Source organism: Phlebotomus papatasi, chromosome 1 (assembly GCF_024763615.1).
Source record: "Phlebotomus papatasi isolate M1 chromosome 1, Ppap_2.1, whole genome shotgun sequence".
NCBI lineage: Eukaryota > Metazoa > Arthropoda > Insecta > Diptera > Psychodidae > Phlebotomus > Phlebotomus papatasi.
In genome coordinates this window covers 92,655,399-92,678,824 of record NC_077222.1, presented here as the reverse complement: position 1 = coordinate 92,678,824, position 23,426 = coordinate 92,655,399, and the positions used below count along the sequence as shown (strand labels likewise).

At 33.7% G+C, this 23,426-nt stretch overlaps 4 protein-coding genes across 4 annotated transcripts in view; 2 read left to right on the top strand and 2 right to left on the bottom strand.

The window, feature by feature from the left end:
- The window catches only part of LOC129809761 (clathrin heavy chain), a 30,225-nt gene extending 23,552 nt beyond the window's left edge, over nucleotides 1-6,673 (bottom strand). The window contains exon 1 of the mRNA XM_055859821.1: nucleotides 6,201-6,673. Coding sequence (XP_055715796.1) covers nucleotides 6,201-6,239 — 39 coding nt within the window. The 5' untranslated portion in view covers nucleotides 6,240-6,673. The remainder of the gene's footprint in view (nucleotides 1-6,200) is intronic.
- Nucleotides 6,674-9,193: 2,520 nt separating this feature from the next.
- On the top strand, nucleotides 9,194-10,392 carry LOC129809762 (uncharacterized). Its single transcript, XM_055859822.1, has one exon. The coding sequence runs from the start codon at nucleotides 9,259-9,261 to the stop codon at nucleotides 10,306-10,308; it is 1,050 nt and encodes a 349-aa protein (XP_055715797.1). The 5' UTR covers nucleotides 9,194-9,258; the 3' UTR covers nucleotides 10,309-10,392.
- LOC129809763 (60S acidic ribosomal protein P2) lies at nucleotides 10,320-11,397 on the bottom strand. The gene is made up of 4 exons (XM_055859823.1): nucleotides 11,314-11,397; nucleotides 10,977-11,149; nucleotides 10,682-10,783; nucleotides 10,320-10,500 (listed from the first exon to the last, which is right to left on the bottom strand). The coding sequence occupies exons 2-4, from the start codon at nucleotides 11,146-11,148 to the stop codon at nucleotides 10,436-10,438; spliced, it is 339 nt and encodes a 112-aa protein (XP_055715798.1). The 5' UTR covers nucleotide 11,149; nucleotides 11,314-11,397; the 3' UTR covers nucleotides 10,320-10,435.
- Nucleotides 11,398-11,641: 244 nt separating this feature from the next.
- Nucleotides 11,642-20,650, top strand: LOC129809760 (beta-chimaerin). Its single transcript, XM_055859820.1, has 5 exons — nucleotides 11,642-11,812; nucleotides 11,890-12,546; nucleotides 16,243-16,632; nucleotides 19,880-19,985; nucleotides 20,062-20,650. The coding sequence occupies exons 1-5, from the start codon at nucleotides 11,755-11,757 to the stop codon at nucleotides 20,222-20,224; spliced, it is 1,374 nt and encodes a 457-aa protein (XP_055715795.1). The 5' UTR covers nucleotides 11,642-11,754; the 3' UTR covers nucleotides 20,225-20,650.
- Nucleotides 20,651-23,426: the final 2,776 nt, after the last annotated feature.

Here is a 23,426-nt window from a genome sequence, read left to right as displayed (position 1 = left end):
TTTTATTATATTAGCAGGTAATTTAAGCATTAGCAAACGATGCAACCAATTTGCTTTTTTGCTTCACGTGTTTGAGGTGTAAAAACAAAACAAACACGCATTTCCATAATATTATGGCTAAGCTAAAATTAGCAATAAAATTTTGAAAATATTTTTAGTCATAAAAACTTCTAAAATAAATAAATTTGCCTTGCTTTCACTGTTACAAAGAATTAAAATTCACGATTTTCCTTTTATCTAAATGGATAAATTTCTGAAAATGATTACTTATATACTCTAACCTCAAAATTTTGTAAGGTGCGTTTGAAATATATTCAATGGTTATGTTTGTCATAACCTCACATAGGTAATTAATTTATAAAACAAATAAGAAAGCTAGACCGATAATTTCAGCATTAATAAAAACTTTACTTTGTAAGTTTCCACTACAAATTATTCAATTTTGACAGCTGTCAAAATTCTGTAACTTTGGTTTCAGAAAACGAAAAATCCGAAATGACATTAAAAAAATTCCCAAATCAACAAAATCTCCAACCCAAAATAAATTATATTACTGAAATCTCAAGTGGAAAATAAATTTAACAAGTAATCTCACTTTCTAACAAATTATCTGCTCTAAATTTCTCCCATATTCTAAAAGCAAGAGATAATAAATTAGACAAAACAACTTGAGACTCTCGGGAGCAAAATTGTGCTGAAATCTCTAAAAAGATTGTTCTGCACTAATTTATTCAAATCCAAACACATACAATTCCGCATCATTTTGCTGAAAATGGAATAAATATCCCATTAGAAAAATTTATATTGCTTAAGCTCACGCACAATGTAAATAATTTTCAATTTTCTTTTATTTACTCAACTGTCCATATTGTATAAAAATCTTCTAAAACCCCGATGATTCAACGAGATTGTATAGATTTTGTGAGTAAGCAGACTTCAGCTCTGTTATGATTAACTTTATAAATCATGATGTCATTTACCCGTCAATCAGATAAGACTCCACTGCAAAAAAATTGTCTGTCCGTAAGAAAGTTTACCCAACTGTTGATTTTTTTTGCTTTTCTATCCAGAAATATCAAGTAATTAAATTGTTCCATTTCTTTAACTTTTTTCCCGATTTTTTTAAAACCAAAAAATCATCATATTGCAGTACAAAATTCCCAGTTTTTTTTTTCTTTTTCTGTAAATAATAAAAATGTTTTGTATCTCTCAAATGAAAATAACTGAACATTGCTGCTGAGAATAGAAGGCTGAACAGAGACGATAAAGACTTTTTTATCTGCCACTGACGCGATTTATTCTCTAATCGCTCGCTTCTTGTGTTTATCACCGCAAATAACTGAATAAATTTTCACTTGAAAGCAGAAATCCATTTTGCAACATCGAATAAGTATTAAATTTCTCATAGGAAAGTCAAATTTGATTTTTTTGTACTGACGTATTGGAGTCCAATTGGGAAATTCTCTTGCAATGATTAACCCCTCGCTATAGCATAATTCTGACGCCAGTGTAATGATAAGTATTCATTGGGTTCATCTTACATCCAAAAATCAATTTATTGGGAGGGTGATCCGTTCATTTGGGAAATTGGAAAAAAGAGAATTCAGTTGGATGAGAAATTGCGGGTGGAAATTAATAGAGCTAGGAACATAGACGGTAAAAGGAAATCGATGGTGACAGAATGTGTGGGTGACAATTTCGTCTAAGTTCACAGCCCACGAAGAAAATTCGAAAATCCACCCACGCAGCTACCCTTCGTACCCTTGAATCGCGAAGCCTTCTAAAGTACAGAACGGTAAGATAAATATTAAAGCAATTTTACAGATTTGAGAAGATAGAGATTTGAGAAGTTCAGGAAACCCCCATAAGTCGACCTTGGAACTATTAACATTCTTCTCGTTTTCCCTCATCCTTCCCCTTCCTATTCAAACCCATATTTTTGATGACTCTTCGAAAACGCGTCGTGCGATATTCTTCATTTTTTAATAAAGTCTTTGAATAACCGATAAAACTAAATCGGTTTTATTATTATCAGTTTCTTTCGGTATACGTCTTTGGAGAAAATTAAGCATTTTTGTTTAAAAAAAAAGACAATCCTCAGACGAACACCGGAAGAAACTGAAGGTAATAACACAACTACGTTAGTTACAGTATACAAAGATGAATCGGTTTCAATCGGTCCTGAACAGGTTCATAACCGATAATTAATTTTTATCCGAAATTCAATTATATTAAGGTCAGATGTGGTAATTTAAATTATATCTAATTTGGAACTTTGAAATTTCCTTACAGTTTTAGATGGGAAAAGGAAAAAAACAACCAAGAAGTACTCTTGAATGTAAAGTTTTGTACTTCTTTGTGGTTTTCCTTTTCTTTTTGAGCTTTTTGATCATCTGAAACAATTAGAAAATCTTAAAATTCCAAAATAGACATGATTCCGAATTACCTCATCTTTCCCTACTCCTAAGGTGTACTTTGGATAATATTTTAAATGATTTATAAATCGGTTCAAATCGGTTGTGAACCGGTAATGAACCGATAAGTAATATTTGTCCGAAAATCAATTTTATTACTCTTAAAACTATTTTAGGGGTCCTTTAAGTGATTTATAAATCGCTTTTAACCGGTTGAAAACCCGGTTAACAGTAAATCATGCGAAAGTACTTTTGAGGTATAGTATAGTAACTGTCACGGGGAAAGCATGGCATGCTGTGGCACCCCGTTTTTGGAAATATTCCTAATAGAACCCTGTAACCTTGACTATTTATGTATTTTTTTTTCTTCAATTTTTAATAATTTAGGAAAAAATCAAAACAGAACTTATTTAAATAAAAAATCTAAATTCTAAAAATTATCATTCCAATCACCTAAACAAAAGTATGAATTTGCTAGTCTTATTAATATTTCGGAAATTTTGCATCCAATTTTTGAATTAAAATTTTTTTTATTTCAAAAATTTAATTTAAAACATTTTAAATAAATTTGAAAAATTTCAAACTGATTTTAGATTTATAACAAAACTGTATTTACTAACATTTTAAAAATTTTATTCACAGTGCCATTTTCCTTATTATAGGTTAGATCTAACATAACCTCAAATTCTGATATATATCTTGCTTGTGAAAGATAAGAATGAAGCATGTTTCATATAAAATTAAAAGTTAAAACGTGTAGTAAAAAAAATAGAACCCCTTGGAAAGTGTTGAAATACAGACTACGTTTCCTAAGCAAAATGTACTCTTGTTTTTAATTAAGGTTAGACTCGACATAACCTCACTTGCTAAAATATCTAAATACATTGAAACATTTACCGTTTTTTCCATTACAGTAAACTCACTCAAATTCGGAAATTTGGAACCGAAGTGTCACCCGAATTTGAGAAATTCAGACATGAAACTATTTGAAATGCGAATTTTTAAACTTATTATATAATATATTCATATTTATTGTAAATACCAAGAAAAATAATGAATAATCACAGCATAACTAAGAAAACCGTGGCAAGTTTGAGCATTATTTGACTTCATTGCACAATCATAGTCAAACATAAAAAATGTCAGTAAACTTTTTTTTTTAATTTAACTGTCATCTGAATTAAAAAGTAACCTAATCTTGACAGAATCAAATTAGCGGGAATCTACTGCAATTTAAGTTCCAAAAATCAGTGAAACTCTACAGTTCCCCTTTGATTGTGAGAGAACATCTTTTTTATGGTCCAGAGTATTTTTACATAAAATTTGAGATATTTTCTTATCTAGGGTAAGTGTACCCAATTCCGGCCAGCTTGAAATTTCGCCCATATTCGGCCACGAACGAGATGTTATGATTAAGACTTTGGAAGAATTCCGAAAGGGAAAAGAACTATGAGAATTAAGGTGGCCGAAATATGCCACCAAAGCTATGTCTACAATTTTTTTTCACTTTTAAATGTATTAGGAATGATTTTAGGGAAAATTTAGACGATAAATGGTATACAAGGTTCCGAGCAACACTCCTTAAAAAGAAGTAACAAAAAATTCAATTTATATTAAAAATATTACATATTGGCATTTGCCTGCAATTATGCCGAAATTTGGTACGGTTACCCTAACCTTTAAAAATATTGAAAAAAATTGATTACGAACTCATATAACCTCACATTGTCAACAATATGTGATTCAGCGTTTGGAATTCATGACACGGGTCTAATTATCTCGTTATATAAAGAACTTATCCTCGAATTTGAGGTTATGTACGACCTAACCTAAAGAAGTAAGTAGAGAAAATGAGAGGTTTTTTAATGTGAAAATTGTTTAATTAATTAGAGTTAAGTCATTTTCACAAGAAAATGCTTTTAATAATTTAGTTGAATACAGTTATTTGAGTTAATTGTGAATAATTGTCGATATTACAACAAAAATATTGGGATGAAATTTTGAGCTGGAAGACTCATATTCCTTTGAGCTGTCCCAAAATTCAGGATAGATTTGAGAAAAACCCTTTTGTACAACACTATTTTGGTTAATAAGGAATGCAAAAGTACGTATTACAAGAAGGGACTCGACCTGCTAATAAGAATAAAATAGAGAAGAAAATATTTTGTCGCATTTCAGAAATTTTTTGCAACCGCAGCGCCGCCAGACGTTTATCAAGTGAGTCATATGTGTCTCTATCTCTCTCTCACAGTTGAATTGCGCGCGATTTAAGAACTTTCCATTTCAAGTGATATTTACATTTAATTTCTTTGTATTTCTGCAAGATTCAAGTAAAAGGGTGTGTAGTGAAGAGCTATCCGTCTTCCGACAAAGATATTAAGAAGACAACTCCTTTCTATTTGACTTGAACCGTAAATAAGCGGGATTAGTATTACCATTATTATTATTATTATTATTAACACAAAATTTCAGATATTACACGACTTTTAACGAGCACAGGTTTGTTTTAGGTTAAGCTACTTACATAACCTCACATAACCTCTTAAGACAACATAGAAATTTAAAGAGGCAATTTTATCCGTAATTATGAGGGCAATGATTAAACCTCAATAACTGCATTATCAAAATTATTGTACTATCGGATCTGTGACGGAAATAACCTTTAATAAAATACGCTTCTTTAATTTTCCTGAATAAGTATAGGGATTTTTCTTTTTTAAAAAATTAATGTATTTTTTAATGTAATGGCCTCTACACACTAGAGTAATTTATGTCCATATTGAAGCATATTCCCTACGATTGTGTATGAAAAATTCTAAAATATAGACATATTTTTATCTAGTCTGTAGGGACCATAAAAGTATTAACGTTTAAAAAATCAAATTTGAATCAATTTGGAGAATTTTCATACTTTTCCGTACGAAATCCAATTCGAAAGCCTCTATCAACATTTCTTGCTGGGATCTGTGTCTGTCTGTCTGGCAATTCAATTTTCCAAATCAATCTTTTGTCAATGAAAATTCAAGATATTTACTTCCCGTCTCTTTCACTTCAAATTCCGGAACATTCTCCTCTCCCCAAAAGCGGAAACCAGCAACATTCCCTGACCATGTGGGCGACAGATTTGTAACCAAAGGCCACATCCCCCTCGTGGAAAATCGAGGGCAGTAGAATGGCCATAATGAAGTTTAGAAGGAAAAAATGGAAATGCTCGAGCAGACAGTGAGTGGGTGATTTTCATTGTTGAGAATTTCCACCACAAACTGCCCTGCGCAAACGCGCCATTTTTTCCCATTCCACCAGGAATCAATTCCCACTGAACTTTTCTTTTTTTGTTATGTCCTGAAGATGTGACCCAAAGCCAGCATCATTGGATACTCCAGGGATTGATTAGCTATTCTTAGAAATTATTTGTCTTTTGTGGTTTTGGGAGATTTTGGGATTTTTTTGTCGCTAGGATGAGGGTTTGTGGGACCACGAGGCTGTTTCAATTGGGAGACAAAGTAAAAGAATGAAGCCGATGACACGGACAAGATGAATTCTTTCAAATGATGATGAGTCACTGTTCTGCACCTTCCAATACAGAGACAAAATTTTGTTCATCTGGAAAATTTTCAGGGAGAAACGCCTCCAAAAGATGGGTTTTTTGGACAGAATCCGCCCCAAATTAGCAGAATTTTGGTAAGGGATTGTCTTCCGGAGAAATTGGTGGAGATTTTGAGTGGAAGAAGGTAGAGACTTTGGGTCAAAGACACCCTCAAAAAAGCCCCTCAATCAATCAATTACCTGCAAGTGCTCTTGGAATCTAATTGGTAAATCCGTCATTTTGTCCTCCTTCGCTTCAGCTGCACACAAAAATCAATGAAAGGGGTCCAACGGAAGATAATAAGCCACAATTTGGTGTCCTTCACCCAACACACAGCCGGATATTCCGGTCACAAGAACACACTTTCCGGACAGCGAGCTGAAAACGCCTTTTTTTCCTCGATGGCAGCGCAATTTCAGCGACCAAACATGGCTGACATCCACTTTGGCAGAGGGAACACTTTTTTTTCACCCACAATTTTCACACTGAACAACGCAATTTCCCACTACGATTTCACCACAAATCAATCACGGGCAGTCACGTGAGTGGCCTGGGAGTGCTTAGTGTGCGGATTTTATGGAATTTTCGGGTCACTGAAGGTGTTTTTCTCAAGTCCCGGGAACTTCAGCACAATTGCAATCGGCTGCCACATACACACTACCCGAATGCAGTGTTGCCAACTTCGATGATAGTTGAGAGGCTCAACCGCTCAACTCCCAAAAATCTCCTAAATTTCAAATGTTTGAATTTGAATACACTCAGCTCTTCGTTATCCGGCACTTCGTAATCCGGGTGACAGCTGCCAAACGCTGCGGCGGTTGATGTACATATTTAAAACGATTTTTTACGAAGCATGCAGTTTGTCCAGAGTCAATTAATGTGTTATTTTAATTTTATCAAAGTTTTTGACACACAATCGTGCTACAAAATGAAATATAAACACACTATAAAGAAAATTCTGTTGTTTTTCGACAGAAAACAAATTCACACAGCAGAAAATATAAAAACCGTTGACCAGATTCAAAAAACCTACATGTCATTTTGCCCCCCAGTCAGCCGGATAACGAAGAGTCGAGATATTTGTTGTGCTTTGATTATTTTTTTAATTGGAAGTAACTTTAGTTCTTTATACAAAGTTTCAGAGTTTGTGAGTCTCCTGTACTTAAAAATTATTTTAACAATTTTATTTTGTATTCTACTGACTTTACAGTAGAGTTCCTCAAATTTGAACGACGGTTGAGTTTAAAATGTAAAATTTGAGGCTATGTGAAGAAAGTTTTGCGTAGAGTGCCATTTTTCTCTGATGTTTCCTCAATATTATGGTATTATATTAACTTCCGCAACAAATTCCATCTATTTCACAATATATTACATTTATATATTCTCTAAAATTGTTCATCTTAATTTAGGAAAAGTGAATTTTACATGAATTCCGTTATGTTTTTGAAAATATTGTTCAAATTTGAGGAGTGAGAAATGTCATCTATACCCCCCAAATGTTAAAATTTGAGGAACTCTACTGTATTTAACATATCTTTGTTGGCACATCCCCATATCTGAGCTCCATAGCTTAAAATCGGCTCACACAAAGAGTGATATATTGTACGCCTAATATCTTTAGGAATACCTCTGTATTTATTCCTTGCTATGGTACATTCACAAAATAAAACATAAATTAATTCACACACAATCTAATTTACTAGAACTTGCACAAGATAGTAGAAGACAGGGAGATATAATAAATATTATATCGGCAATGCTATACCGAGTTTTATCATAATCAGCCTGTGATGTGGGGTTTTCTGCCGTTTTAACCACTGAGACTGTAATGAATGACGGCGGCAGACGCCGCTCGAATCCTCGTTGCCGTGTGGGGCGATATATTGTAAAGGAACTTGAGCGTATTTCAATAAATAAATAAATAAATAAATATTCGACCTAGGAAGGACTACAAAATATGGTACTAAATACTAAACCTATTTCATTCAACTCAATAGCTAATTGCAATAGCCTTCCTATAAAATTAAAAAGGAATTCTGAAGAATACACACTAAAGAAATTAAAAAAAAAACTGTAATTGAACTTATGTAATTCAAATATCACACAAATCTAAACAAAATTAAAACTTATGATGAGTTTTGTCTAGCCTTAAATAGGAACAGTATTGTATCTTTAGCCAAGAAATAAACTTCAAATTGAATTGAATTGAAATACTATCCTAAGGAACTTCCACAAACACTTTTCTCACATTTTTCAGCAGTGAAACAACAAATTTTCGTGAAAAACAATCACAAGAGCAAGAGACTTGGGACTTTATGTTAGCAATCTGTCAAAAATATTTGAAGAAAATAAACACAATGTGGAAACATTTTTCTCCTATAGGCCTCTACACATTTTGGGACCAATTTCCGTCAACAATTGCATTTTTTGACAAAATTTTGACGTTTCCACGTACAGCACTGCAAGCAATTTCCTTCAAAAAAGCGATTTTTGACGAAAATTACTCCCAATGTGTAGAGGCCTTAAAACTTCTTCAAAAATAGGAATTATTCTTTAAAACCTTTTTGAAGTACAGTAGAGTCTCGCTATAGTCCATATTTGGTTTCAAATTTGACACTTGGGTCGCACATAGTCCATGTAATTTTTTAAAATTATCAACGATTTTTAGTATTGAAATTGCTCGACGACTTCCACTTTCTTTGCGATTATGGTACTTGTCTTTGCTCTCTTCATTGTGGATCACAATTATCACAACTACTTAATAAAGTTTGCCTAAAATATTAAAATAATTATGCATGTCGCATACTAAAAAACATAACCTAACTTAAAATCAGTGTTTTGAAATCAACGGTCGATAAATTGTGGACTAGAGCGATGGCCTATTGCGAGACTCTACTGTATTTCTTGATGAAATCAGTTCCAATGTGTAGTGTGTAGACATTTTAGCCTTTAATTCAAACGAGAGTTTCGTTTAAAAATGCTGTTATTGACATTTTTCACGTTAGATTGTTTGTCGCAATTTTTCTGATAAATTTTATAGATAATTTCGATAATTTCTAAAAAAAAATCTAACTCCTAGCTAGATCAAAATTTTCAGACCTATAAATGACCACTCGAATCTCCTAAATCTGGGGAAAATCTCCTAGAGTTGGCAACACTGACCCGAATGGCCGCCCGTCATCGGTTCTTCGATGAGCTAGTGGCGCCCCCATTGAGGTTATGTTAGCTGGGAAAAAAAGGTAAACAACTTTCCCGGAAATGAATTTCCTGGTGATTTTTCGGCAATTATCAATTCTGAGGGGCTTCTGTGGTAGGAAGTTTCACACATCATCCCAGTTGGACAAGCAGAAACTCCCTACGTTCAGTGTCAATAGACAGAGCAAAATCATGAGCAAGTTGATGCATGGAAGGGACAAGGGAAAGCGACATTGGTATGAAAGTCGCATTCCGGGGGGTGCTCATGTTGGAGCAGCGTCTGCTAGGGCTATTAGCAACCCCGAAGGACAGCCCAGGCACGTCCTGAAGCGCGTCACTGTCCTCAATAAGTTGTTTATGAGGAACATTGCTGATATCATGGCAACTGGGGAGCTTTCCCAGGAGATTGTGGGCAAGGGATTGGAGATTTGTCGCGTTAAAATCTCCCCGGATTTCCATCAGGCCTATGTGTACTGGCTGGCGAAGGGAACGGATGAAGATGAGGAGTTGGAGAAGCTTCTAACGAGGATTTCAGGAAAGCTGAAGCACGAACTGTCCCAGTTGAGATTGATGGGGGAAGTTCCTAAGATTACCTTCCTCAAAGATCTGAACTACTCGAAATTTTCAGATGTGGACAGACTACTCTCCAAAGCGGATTTCGGAGAGGACTACGTGCCACTTCACATGGGACAGAAGCATAAGGAAAACATTGTTCTGGACAAGGGCGAGGAAGTTTTCCCTTCAGACTACCTTCCAGAGATGCGCCAGGACGTCTTTGGCCTCAATCACGAAGAGATCATGAAGAAAATCACCAGGACGATTGGCAAAACGCGATCAGCCTGGGAAAAGTACGAATTTGGAGCAGAAACTGAGGAAGATCCTAAAGAATGGCGTCCGGAAAGGGATCTAAATTCCCTGGCAGCTGCAGATTCTCGCCTCGAGGAGAGATTCAACCAGTTCCTGCTCAACACCAGAGGCAAATCTGAAGTTCCAGAGAGAAAAAAGTATCGTCCGGAAATCCATATGATGCCCAAGGAAGAGCCCTGGGAAGAACCCGTAGACAATTCCCTCTTCGAGGAGGATTCTTTGGATGAAAACTACCCAGAAAAGTAATAAAACACTGATTTTTTTGGATCTTTTCCATTTATTTCACGGAAATAAATCTTAAAAGTCTGATGACTGGTCAGGATACAAAAATGCCTTTTGTACATGTCCGGAATCTGATGCCCATGCCACCGTTCTACTCAAACAGCCCGAAGCCCATATCGTCGTCCTCAGACTCGGATTCTTCCTTCTTTTTCTCTTCTGCAAGGAAAAAGATAAAAATGAATTTTCCGGGAAGGGATTTAAAGGCACAAGGAGAGGTTCAAAATGCAATCAGACAGGAAATGGTGAAATCACATGGTTTCATGCGAAAGATGGTGTTAAAATTTTCTCATCATTGAAGGTCCGGGAAGGGTTTCCGGAACTTTCAAAAGAGACTTACCTTTCTTCTCTTCGGCAGCAGCTGCAGGAGCAGTGGCAGCTGGACCAGCAGCAGCAGCAACAGCACCACCTCCTGCGGGCATCGACGAGAGCTTCTCACGTCCTGAAAACCCCAAAAAGCCTCATTAGAATCCCTCCAAGCCCAAAAACACGTGTTTATCTTCTGTTTGGGAGTCAGTTGCAGGATTTTCACACACTTCTTTAAATGTGACGGGACACCTCTATGGGGCCCTTCAGACACAATCACTTTCATCACTCAGAAGTGCCCTTCCTGCTCCCAATCTTCCCATACTCACCCTGCTCAATCAGCTCATTGATGCTCTTGCCATTGAGCTCTGACACGACTTTTTTAACACGCTCAGCGTCTACCTCAACACCCACGGAGCTCAGAATCTTCTCCAGATCCTTGGTGGAGGGATTTTCATTGCCACCCAACACAGCGAGAAGGTATGCGGCCACGTAACGCATTCTGAAACACAAAAATAAAATTGGTCAGACATTTTTTTGAGGTTAGGAAAAGAAATCCAGGAATATTGCAGAAATCCTTGCAAATTCTCTGTGGATTTCTTGTCATCGTGAATTGGGGTGAATTGCTGAAGGGATTTTCAACAGAATATTAGGATAAAACTTACTTTTAAGTCCTTTTTTGACACGAAACGTAAGCAACACACAAGGTTTGTCTGACGATTTCTTTGCGAAAGAATGAGTTGGCGGCGCTGATGGCGTTCGATGCAAGCTTCAATGATTCGGGAATCTTCGGAAAATGTCGATAAGTTTTTGAAAAAGCGAAATGTTTGAAAAATTTTGCTAGAATATTCCTCAGAAGTATTTCACATATTCCTGAAATCATGCTTTTCACATAAAGACGCATATTTAATATAGATTTATTATAAAAATAGAAATAATAATCCTTGAATGCTTCTCCGAGTAAAATCCGATGCTCCCCGACAATTTCTCCACTAGAGGCGCTGTATGCCCAAAATCCAAAATGTCTAAAAATGTAAACAAGTGAATACGTGTTTGCAAAAAAAGTTACTTTTCTTGGTGAAAAAGCCAGCAAAAGGCTTGGGAAAGATGGCAAAGTGTGCTCCAGAACCTAGTTCTCCAGTGACAAAAGTCTGGAAGCCGGAATGTAAGTCAATCGCAGCAATAAGCCATTTGTTCAGATTGGGGAGCTCACTTTCTCTTTCGCATTTGTTTTCTGGGCAGTGTACAAAATCCAACTGGAGGCTCCAACACCAAAGGCCGTGATGCGAAAGCATGACATTGAGGATGGTCCAGAGCAGTATGGGTATGAGTACCATGGGGAGATGGATCACAGGCAATCGGAGGAGATTCTCAGTGATACGCAAGATGGAACCTATTTGGTGCGCAAAAGTCCGGGAGCAGAGGATTTTTTCACACTTTCCGTGCGTTTCAATCGTCGGACGAAGCACTACAAGATCTTCCATAGGTCCAACTATGGGCACTACCTAAAAGAGGACTTTAAGCGCTTCGAGACAATTCACGATCTCGTAGCCGATGGTCTGGTGAATTTCTACATGCAGATCCATGCTGCTCCCATTCTCAAAGAGATGATGGCCCAGACAAAGAATAGCTACCACCAAAGTCCCTATATGACGCTCAATAGGCGAAAATTGAGAGCACTATCGAATGATTTGAGAAAGACAATTCACACGAACAATCTGGCCAATCAACTGGCCCCCAATCCAGCTCCAGCAGCTACCCCGGATGAGGCTGATGTCCTCCCTATTGTATACGAGAAGCACCACGCCTTCAAGATTCACAGCTTTAAAGGGCTCAATTGGTGCGAATTCTGCGCAAACTTCCTCTGGGGATTCACAGCTCAAGGAGTCAAATGCGAAGGTAAGTTTAACTTCTGTTCCTTAATTGCTTGCATTATTTTAATAAAGTGTTTTGGACGTTTTTGTACGGCTTTCTGTACATACAAAAATAACTTAGAATTTTTATTCACCTGGGAGTCATTTTTATTTGAGGAAATTAGGTTAGGTTAGAAAAAGTTAGGTTATGTTTAACCTCAAAATGATTTTGCCTCCATGAATATTTTTTATCAATAATTTAGTTTGAAAGCAAATAACTAAACTAATAATATTTCTGGGTTTTCCGGAAGTAAGAATTTGTTAATAGAATGACTTCTGAACAGGATTACTTTTTTAAATAACATTGCACTTTGAAAATTTGCAATTTTCACTGAAATAGGATTTTTGAGGTTATCTAGGTTATCTTATACATAACCTTAAAATTTATTTAAATACCGTTTCACCTCTTTAAAACGAGAATCTTTTGAATATTTTTAGAGCAAAACATAACCTCGTTAGATAACCGGAGGAAAAATATCGTTTTTAGGTCACCGAGTTCCCCAATCGTCCTTAGAGGGTAAAAAGAAACTTCAGACTGGAAATATTTCTAGAATTTTTAGAAGTAAAACTTTGTCAATTATCTGAGAGAACCGGATTTCTTATAATTTTTTCCTCGAAAATTAGTTTTTTTGAGACGTTTTTAACAAATAAACGAAGTTTTATATAAGTATCTTATTTTTAGAAATACATTTAAAATTGAACCTGAAATTTTGTAATTTTTGCTACTGTATGATTTTTTAGGGTTACGTGTACACTATAACCTAAGATTTCAAAAAAAAAAAACCAAGAAAAAATGCCATTTATAAAATTATTTAAAGATCCAAAAATTTCGCAGTTGCAAATTTGTGATTTCTTTAAAAATTACTTTAAAAAAAATTCTGACGTTTTTCCCTACAAGGATAGGGAAAATTTTCGTTAAAAAGCCATTTTTTAAAGAAATTTTTACTAGGCCTCTATTATTTCGGAGAGAAATTGTTATAAAAATTATGGTTAGGTCAGACTTAACCTCAAATATTTTATTTATATCAATTGATTGTCAAAAATATCTGTTTTTTGTTAATTTGTTTAATTTTTGTTTGTGCTACTAAAACAAATTCTTAATTTTGGTATAGATCAGGTTAATTTGGAATTTCAGGTTATGTTAAGAATAACCTCAAAAAGATTTTGAGTCCATGCAAAATCTTTATTTAGCCTAAATGCAAAAGATTAATTCAGGTCAATCAGATTAGGCTGAAAATGTGTTTAGAATTTCCGGAAATAAAGATTTGTAAATTATGTGAGTTCTGATAAGGTTTCAAACTACAAAATAACAAGAGTATTTGAGCCGCAAAATATAAAGTTTATAAAAAGCCAAATTGTCTTATTTCGTAGAGAAATTATTATGAAAAGTACGGTTAAGTCTGACCTAACCTTAAATTTTTTTAACTACATGACTTGTTTACCAAATATACTTCAAATAAATTATTATTTAATACTGATTTCAATATTCAATCAAACAAGAAAAAAATAAAATAACTTGAATACTTTTTTTTTAGCAAATTGAATTATATTTTTTGGTTTTAAGACTGAGAATTTTTCAGGTTATATTCTTCAAATGTTCCGAATTACAAAATGAAGAGAAAATCGTGCTAAAATGCTCAAAATGTTATAAAAGTCTGTGGAATTTTGAGGTTAGAAAAAATTCAGTTTTAGTTCTATTTATTTTTTTCAGTTTTAGGGTTTTGCATAACATAACCTCTAGATTAGAGTAGATTAGATTGCAGTGGGAGCGCTGCACCCAAGCCACCATTTGGGCCCATTATGTATCCCTAATTAAATTAACCTCTGTTAAGGGAAAGATGGTTCAAGCCAAGCCCCTTTTCCGGACAAAATCTTATTAAATATGGCGATCTTAATCTTGATAGATCCCCATCAGAACACACAGCTTTACAAAAAGAGTATCCCTCTTCTTGGAATCTGTAGAAATTTTAAGGTTAAAAAATAATTAACATTTAGTTCTTTTAGGGTTTTAAGGTTATGGCTAACATAACCTCAAGATTAGAAGACATCAGATTACAGTGAAGGCGCTTTATTACGGGACCTCTATATCCAAACCTAGGTCCATTATGCATCCCTAATTAAATTAACCTCTGTTAAGAACAAGATGGTTCAAAATAGCCCGTTTTCTGGATAAATTCATTTAACAAAGCGGATTTAATTGTGATGTCTATCAGACAGGACCGTTTTACTTAGCAGCACCCGTCTCATATTACAGAAGCTGGGCAGTGACACGCAAATAGAGTGATTGTCCCCTTAAAATCTGTAGAATTTTTAGGTTAAAAAATAATTCATATTAGTTCTGTTTTGCCATTTTAAGGTTATGTCTATCATAACCTCTAGATTGGTTGGTTAGATTACAGTATAAACGCTTCCTTGCGGGACCACTATATCCAGGTCTCCTCTATTTGGATCCATTATACATCCTCAATTAAATTAACCCCTGTTAAGGCCCTCGCAATATTTTTTTTGATGAATTGTGAGGTTAAAAGTAATTCACATTTTGATCTATTTCATTTATTTCTTTTACCTAATTTGCGGATAAAAAGTTCCTTTCAGAGACAGATTGATAATTTTTACCACAAAATAGTTCTTGAAATTTTAAGGTTAAGCCAAAGAATACCTCTAAACCTTAATTGCTAATTTATATAACAAATTTGAAGAAATGAGGCTAAAATTGTAAGGTTTATATTATGAATCAACTGAAAAATGAATAAGATTGAGGTTAGGAAACATAATTCAAGTTTTCTTGAAAGTCAAGTTTCTCAAATCTGAACTCCTCAAATATGAGAGACCGACGATTATAATCAAAATGTAAAATTTGAGGTTATGTAAAGAAAATTTTGCGTGGGTCTGAAATAGAACCATTTTTCTCTGGTACTATTTCAATATTATTATACTAATATTAACTTATTTCACAAATTCCATGTATTTAACAATAAATTATAACGATAATTTAAAATTTAAAATGTAAGGTTAGGATCTGTTTTTTTTCTGTTTTTGTAGTAAAACAGACAAAATTTTAAATATTTATAAATTATTGCATTTGCGAAATTTAATTAACGGAGAATTTCTGAAAATTGATCCATATTAAATTTGAAGGTTATGTTCAGCATAACCTCACATTAAGAAGTCCTTTCCTAACAAAATAAGAGAATAAGGACTGTTGTTGCTTATTTTCACTTAAAATTTTTCACTTCTAATATTTTATTTACTTGCAAATTACTTTTGAATAGCAATTTGTTATTTTAAAATTTATTTAGCATTTTTTTTAAATTATTTCATCATTATATTTCTTGTTATTAATTTTTTACAAATCTAAATCATATTCCTGTTATTTTTAGTTTTTTATAAATTTTAACTTCCATTGATACATTTCTAATTCCACTTGAGATTTTCTAAAACTAATTTTATAAACATATTTAAATAAAAAGTAAATGTTTAATAATTCACTAATTTATAGAAATACTACCTATCTGAAATAATTGTTTTCTTTTCTCAAAAAGTTAAATTTTTATTTAACTTTTCATAACCAAATCGAAAACTTTTCAATGTTAAGTGAAGCTTTGCATTTTGCACTTTGCAAATTCTTCATTGCAATTGACCCAAAAAAAAAGCTCGCTCTAACCCAGCTTTCTGTGTGCAGACTGTGGCTTCATAGCTCACAACAAATGTTCAGAACTCGTTCCGCCGAAATGCGTTCCAGACCTAAAGAGGCTTCGCGGTGTCTTTGGCACCGATCTCACGACGCTCGTCGCTGCCCATCACTGTTCAGTGCCCTTCGTCATCAAGCGCTGTGTGGAGGAAGTGGAGGCCAGGGGGATGCTCCAGGAGGGAATTTACAGGGTTTCGGGGTTTGCAGATGAAGTGGAGGCACTGAAGTTGGCACTGGACAAGGATGGGGACAAAACGGACATGTCTGAGGCTGCCTATAGCAACATCAATGTCATCGCGGGAACATTGAAGCTCTACTTGAGGCTTCTGCCAGTGCCTCTCATTACCTTCCAGGCCTACCCGGCTTTTATGGCAGCCACAAGTGAGTAGAATTTCATTTATTTTGATTTGGGGAATTTTTATTGAATGGGATTTGCAAAAAAAGAGATAAGGATGTTCCTAATGAAATGACAGAACATGGTGCAAATTTTACGCGCAGGTATTTTTTTTATCTGATTATTCAAAGTATTTTTAAAGAGAATCAGAAATAGTAAATCGTGGAAAACTTTAAAAACATAACTATTTTTTTTAATGAAAAATAAAATATTGAAGAAATATTGAGCAACTTGACAAAATTTTTAAATCGTGTCAACTTTCATCCAATTTAAAATATATCTATTTTTTATATTTTTTAAGACTACAGAAAATATAGTAAAAAAAGACGCGAGGAAAATATATTTATAATTTTATTAAAAGCTAGAAATTTTTTTTTGAGTTTATAAAAAAAATTCCTGATCTATTAAGGTTTTTCTTTTACTTCACTTACAATTTGTTTTAAAAATTGGAAAGTAAAAACAATTTAATTGGATTATATTTGAAAAACTCGCTACTTTTGAAGTAAACCATAATTTAACCCTTTAAGGACGATTAGGTCACGGGTGACCCTAAAATGAAATTTTTTCTATGGCCTTCTAAAGTTCTGTTTTGCTCTTAAAAGTCAGAAAAAAGTGATTTTTCTGACCTCTAATTTTTGACCCTCTCGTCGTTAAAGAGTTAAGTGATTCGTTTCGTTTTTTACTGATCGAACTCAAAGAGAGAAATCAGTTTTATATAATCCACTTTCTTCAACTTGTGACACGGCTAGAAGCCAAACGGTATGAGATATCAACTTTTGGTCTTCGACGACCCCCCCCCCCCATGAATCAGCATTATCTAGGACAGTCTTTTTTCCTTCCCCGTCCCGCCTTTCCCCCCAAAACCATATTTTCTGGTTTATTTAGAAAACGGCTCCTACGATTACTTTCATTTTTGAATATGTTTTTTTTTTGGAGGTAGTCAAAATGAATATTTCGTCCTCAGAAACCTGTGTTAGAGAACCATTTCGATATCGAATTTTCGAAGATCAAAGTTTAACCACTTTGGTGGGCGTATTTTTCAACCAATTTGCTTCAATTTTGATTTTTTGAAAGATTTTGAGATTTCAAACCCGACTGCATCGGACTTAATCGGTAATGAATCAGCAATGTACCCGTGAATTATATGCTTTTCTCAAACTTACTGTTTTATTTGGCCGTATGCTTGTTATTCTAAAATGTTGTTTTTGTATTTTGGAATGATTTTTTTTAAGTTTATGAATCAATTAAATCAGTTGTAAACCGGTATGCACACAAAAAGCATGCGGAGAGCTATTTTTCTTGAGTTCGAGCACTCCGCAAAGCTCGGACGCTTTGTTATCTCTTCTTAAATGATAAACAAATCTAAATTCCGCACACAAATTGTTTCGAATTTACAGCAGAACAAATTTTATTATTGCTATAAAATTTTATAGAAAAATAATAGAATTGTGGAAAAACAGAAAAATACCATATACCTCTGAAAATGGAAGATAATTGGATCTGGAGATAATTGTTACGCCGTTTAGATATTTTCTTAATTATTAATTAACAGATATAAAATACACATAAAAATGCTACAAAATTAATTTATAGCACAAAATAAAAACATAACAAAAGGCTAATTAATCTAACACGTTTTTAAATGTTTGAAAAACAAACATTTATATGTCACTAAAATATTATTGATAAATTTGATAATTTGTCATATTAAATTTGTTTCAAAATTTATAGGAAAAAAATACATAGAGACATTACTAAAATTCGCAATTTATTCTAAATAAGTATCACATTCGCCGCTTAAATATTTTACATGCTATTTACTAAAAAAAAAACGAATTTGAAATACACGAAATATATGAACCATAAAAATTATGGCAAATATAATAAACGGCTACTTTAATTAAAAACATCGGTTTCTGGAATAAATTTATTTGAAATAAATTTATTTTGAAGAAGAATGATGGCATTTATCAATTTTAAAGGTTGTCAATCGAAATAATCAATCTGAAATACATAAAAACTTAGATACCATAAAATTTTATAGCAAAACAATAAAGTTATAACGAATCCTATAAACCATTGAGATCTAGAAAGAGAATTTATTCAAAACAAGAATTAGAAAGTATGAATTATTCTAATCTAAAAACATTAAAATACATTACTTAGGATTTTATGGCAAAAAAATAATTATAGCAATATTGAGAAAACCATCGAGCATATCAGTGATTTTGTTTAAGAACGGGGAGAACTAGTATAACGTTCTAACACTAAGGTTTATTAACAAATAAGCCTACATCTATTATTAACAAGGTTTTTTAACAAATAAACCTACAGTGCTGTCTCGCTATATGCACAGTTTGGGTACTTTTTTTGACAGTTCTCTCTCTGAATATGCACAACTTTTTTTGAAATTCCTAACGGTTTTTTCTTTCTTTTAATAAATTATCATTTTTTTATTGTTTTAGAATTTTCCGTGTTATTTCAAATATAATATGAGACAGAAAAAATGAAATTAAGAAAATTAAAAACAAGAAAAATTAGTTATCAAGAAAATAATTTTCTTTATTACTTTGTCAAAATGTAAACATATTGATTTTGAATGCAACTGACACAAAAGCTGTGCATATAGAGAGTGTGCATATAGAGAGACAGCACTGTATTTAAAATATTTAAAAAATTCATGCAATAAAATTTTATAGGAAAGTAATAAAATTACAGCAAAACATGGGAAGCATCTAGTGGAATTCTGATATATTTACTTAAAAGAACATTAGTTTTATTTTGTATTTCTCTCAATAAAATAGAAAATATCTAATATTTGAAGTGCTATAAAAATTATGGCAAAAATATAATTATAGCATCAGTTATAAAAAAAGCAATACAAAAAAATCTTCTCTGACGTTCGTATTTTTTATAAGAATTCAAAACAGCGAAAAAATAATTATAAATAATTTTGCGAGAAATTTTTTGGCAATGTACTGTATATTATTACCCTCTCCGTTATTTATTTAAAAAAAAATAGGCTCAAAATATGTGAATCATCTTCAAATAATTTCTTTGCAATAAAAAAATACAACTTGTAAAACGTGTAAAATAACACATTAATAAGCGCCATAAATTTTTATTGAACTTTCTCTCATTGGCCAATGGAACATCTTGCAATTTCGTTTTTCAAAAAAAAAAATAATAGGCCTCAATAAAAGTGTATTTGTGTTATTTCTCGATCAATTTCAGAGTTCAGAAACTCTCGGGATCAGATCCAGAGCGTCAGAGATGCAATGAAACATTTACCTCCGGCTCATTTTAATTGCCTCAGAGTCATGATTGAACATCTAAACAGGTAAGTTTTTTCTTATTTATTTATTTTTTGGTGGATCAGAGTGTAATTTGAAGGGGATTTGCTGTGATTGTTGCAGAGTTGCCTCCCACCAGAATATCAACAAAATGACGGAATACAATCTAGCGACAGTTTTTGCGCCAACTCTAATCGCAACTCCTCACCATTTAACTGATTTATCACAGGAAATCTTCATGCTCTCCTTCTTGATAACAAACTGCCACAGAATTTTTGCTTCATAGAAGCATTTTATTTTCGTGGTGGAATTTCAGAGATGTTTTCCAGTATTTTCAGGGAGATTTTTTCTTAGCATTTCTATAGCGATTTTTCTAACCACAATCTCTAGTACGAATATTTTTTTTTAAATTAATCACGTAAAATTAGGATGTGATAAAAAAGAAACCTATTTATTGTTAAACAATTTGGTGCAATCCCAAGGACAAAAAAAAAGTCTAGAAGAGATCGCTGGACGATTGCTAAAAATCTCATCTTAAGACGATTTTTCTATTAAAACAAAAAAAAAGAGAAAAAAAGAAATGACCAAGAATATTATTCAGTTTATTTTTCTACTTAGCTAAAGCACGATATAATTTTCTACCCCAAAAAAAAAGAACTTAACCAAGTGCACTGAATGTTATAAATGAGAAAGTAAAAAAAGACTTTGCAATGAATTTTCTGTGTTTTCATTTTTATCTTAAAGCAAGATTAACATTTTGGGAAATGACGCCGCAAAAACTGGTTCAACGGTCGAGAATTGGCTATTACTTCATTGACGATAGCATCATTATTATTTATCGCTCTGTCTGATTGTGCAGGCAGTGATATTTTGGAGACTTCTCAAGCTCTTCTTTTCACCTTGTTTCGCTCAATGTCCGGGTCATTTTGGATCTCTGACATCTAGATCCATAATTTTTGGTCTTCATTGGCTAATTTCAAATGGTCATTAAGAAACAATCTGCATAATTGACCAGAATCCAAAATACATTGCATTGTGTTCTGTTGTTGCTCGAACTCTTCGAGGGAGCAGTGTTGTGTAATCGATCAATTCATGTGGTACTTGTAAATATTGTTACGAACTTACTTTAAGGCATACTCTGCCTAGAGGATGCTGCTCGGTGCTTTTTAGGGGATGAGTGCCGTCTATTAGTGAGTTTTAAAGTTAACCCTATACTTCATGCGAGCAACACATACTCGCAGCGAAGTAAGTCGATTGTGCTCCTATAAATTAAGTTTGAGCCTGAGTTTATTTTCCGCGTTCGAGTAAGCGATAACATTGCTGCCGCTATCTTGTTGCGCAACTGCCCTTCTACTTCGTAACGCGAATTTCCTCCTCTGTGGGCTTTTATGGATGCACAAGATTTCCCGACATTTGCTGTCAAATAGTGAAGTAAATAAAGTGTTGTTGAGCTTAACTCTCTGGCCTTTGGTCTTCCTTCCTGTCGTCGAAATCTCCGGCCAAATCTGTGACTAGGTTCTCATTGTGAGAATAAACCGTCGTGAAGTTGCAATCAACAATAGGGAAATCTGGAAGTCGTCGGGAGAAAACAATCACTCAGGGAAACACATCCACTATCTCCAGAGCCTTCGGCTCGGTCTCCATGTTCTAAGCCTCCATCAGTGGCTGCAGCAAAAAAGAAGGAGCCGTTTTTATTCTTGGAGACCGAGCCGAAAGCTCTGGAGATAGTTGATGTGTTTCTCTGAGTGATTATTTCTTCCCGACGACTTCCCAATTTCCCTAGGTTCTCAAAAATGCATAAGAGAGATGGCAAAGCGTCCCAGCTTTGCGGAATGCTCGGACTCACGAGAAAGAGCTATCCGTGCATTAATTTTTTGCATGCTTTGTAGGTAAATAGGGTAAGTGTACCAAATTTCGGCATAGTTGCATGCAAGCGCTAAATTCTCAAGTTTAAAATGTAATATTTTTAATACAAATTGATTTTTTTATTATTTCTTTTTAAAGAGTGTTGTTTGGAACCTTTTAGACAAATTATCGTCTTTAGTTTCTCCAAAATCATTCTTAATACATTTAAAAATGAATAAAAACGTAGACATAGTTTTGGTGCCCTATTTCGACCACCATCATTCTCATAGTTCCTTGCCCTTCCGGAATTTTTCCAAGTCTCGCGACAGTTTTTGTTATTTTCTGTTTTTTTTTTTTTTTTGAATTGTATAACGTCTAGTTGCAAAAACTAAAAATTCATGGAAATTCGGGGAACAAAAAAGTGGCCGTAATTGCAAGCTGGCTGAAATTTGGTACACTTACTCTACCGCTTTACTACCGATTAAAATGAATAATAAATTTTAAAAAGTCATTCCGAAATAATAAATTGCTTAAGAAAAGTAGTTCTTACAATATTTTAGCACGAGTAACAAGCTCTCGAATAAACAAAAAAAAGTAAATCCGAAAAAGGTAAATCATTTACGGGCACTATACCGACTCATGACCAATTGTGACCGATAAAATCGGGTTAGAAATTTCAAGATCTTTCAAAAAAGTCCAAATTTAAGCAAATGGGTTGAAAAATAGGCCTTCCAAAGTGGTTAAACTCTGATTTTTGAAAATTCTATATCGAAATCAGCGATCCTCCTAAAGATCTATTCCCTACCAAAATCTAATACAAATCAAACTAACATCCACTAATAAGTCTTAGCCATGTGGCTTAACTTCTTTAATATCTTATCAGTCAAGATTTTTTGGATAAATTTTAAATAGAAATGGTTTATTAAGGTCAAATTACCCATTAGATTTTGAAAAATAAATAAAATCGGTTGCTGTTTAAGGGTTTGAGACCCTCGGGAACTGGACTAAACCTTTAGTCTGAAGACGGTTTAACGGTAAGGTATTTTATAACATTAGAAACACTTTTAAGAAGAAATCGGCGTCGCTCCGAGAGATCCCAGCGAGCACCAAATGCTAACCGATTTCAATTCAGCTGAAAATATTTGTATTTTCAGCTAAATTCTGTTAACCATAAACAAAAATTCGCGAGGCAGTGCCATTTCCATATATTTGGTTAACACTTTTTGCTCGGTGACTGCTAACCGGTCACCACATTTTTACTGATAGATTCAGCAAAAATATTCTGAACACGCACCTTTTTTAAGCTAACTGTGCTTGTTGGGACAACTATACTGTCAATTCAAATAACAATCTTGGGAAGAATTTCTTGCTAACACATTAAATAACGCCTAGCTCCATTTCTGGATATTTTTTAGTGTACGCGCAGTATTAAAACGTCTAAAGATGTTTTTTATTGGGGGTTATCCAAGACTCGAAATCTATATCTCTTTCCATTTAAACTCCAGAATGGTGACAAGTTGAAAAAAAGACGATTATATAACTGCTCTCTCTTTCTTTAATTCTACTCTACTGAGTTCGAGCAGTAATATTATTGCGAAGGATGTGAAGGATATAGAATTTTTAGATAATGTATTGTATCTTTA

Excerpts from the sequence above, each read along its gene's own strand:
- LOC129809760 (XM_055859820.1), top strand. The coding sequence starts at position 11,755 with ATGGCAAAGTGTGCTCCAGAACCTAGTTCTCCAGTGACAAAAGTCTGG. Across the intron at positions 12,547-16,242 it reads TCAAGGAGTCAAATGCGAAG|ACTGTGGCTTCATAGCTCAC; the intron begins GTAAGTTTAACT and ends TTCTGTGTGCAG. Across the intron at positions 19,986-20,061 it reads ATGATTGAACATCTAAACAG|AGTTGCCTCCCACCAGAATA; the intron begins GTAAGTTTTTTC and ends TGATTGTTGCAG.
- LOC129809762 (XM_055859822.1), top strand. The coding sequence starts at position 9,259 with ATGAATTTCCTGGTGATTTTTCGGCAATTATCAATTCTGAGGGGCTTC.
- LOC129809763 (XM_055859823.1), bottom strand. The coding sequence starts at position 11,148 with ATGCGTTACGTGGCCGCATACCTTCTCGCTGTGTTGGGTGGCAATGAA. Across the intron at positions 10,784-10,976 it reads CAATGAGCTGATTGAGCAGG|GACGTGAGAAGCTCTCGTCG; the intron begins GTGAGTATGGGA and ends TGGGGTTTTCAG. Across the intron at positions 10,501-10,681 it reads TGCTGCCGAAGAGAAGAAAG|AAGAGAAAAAGAAGGAAGAA; the intron begins GTAAGTCTCTTT and ends TTTTCCTTGCAG.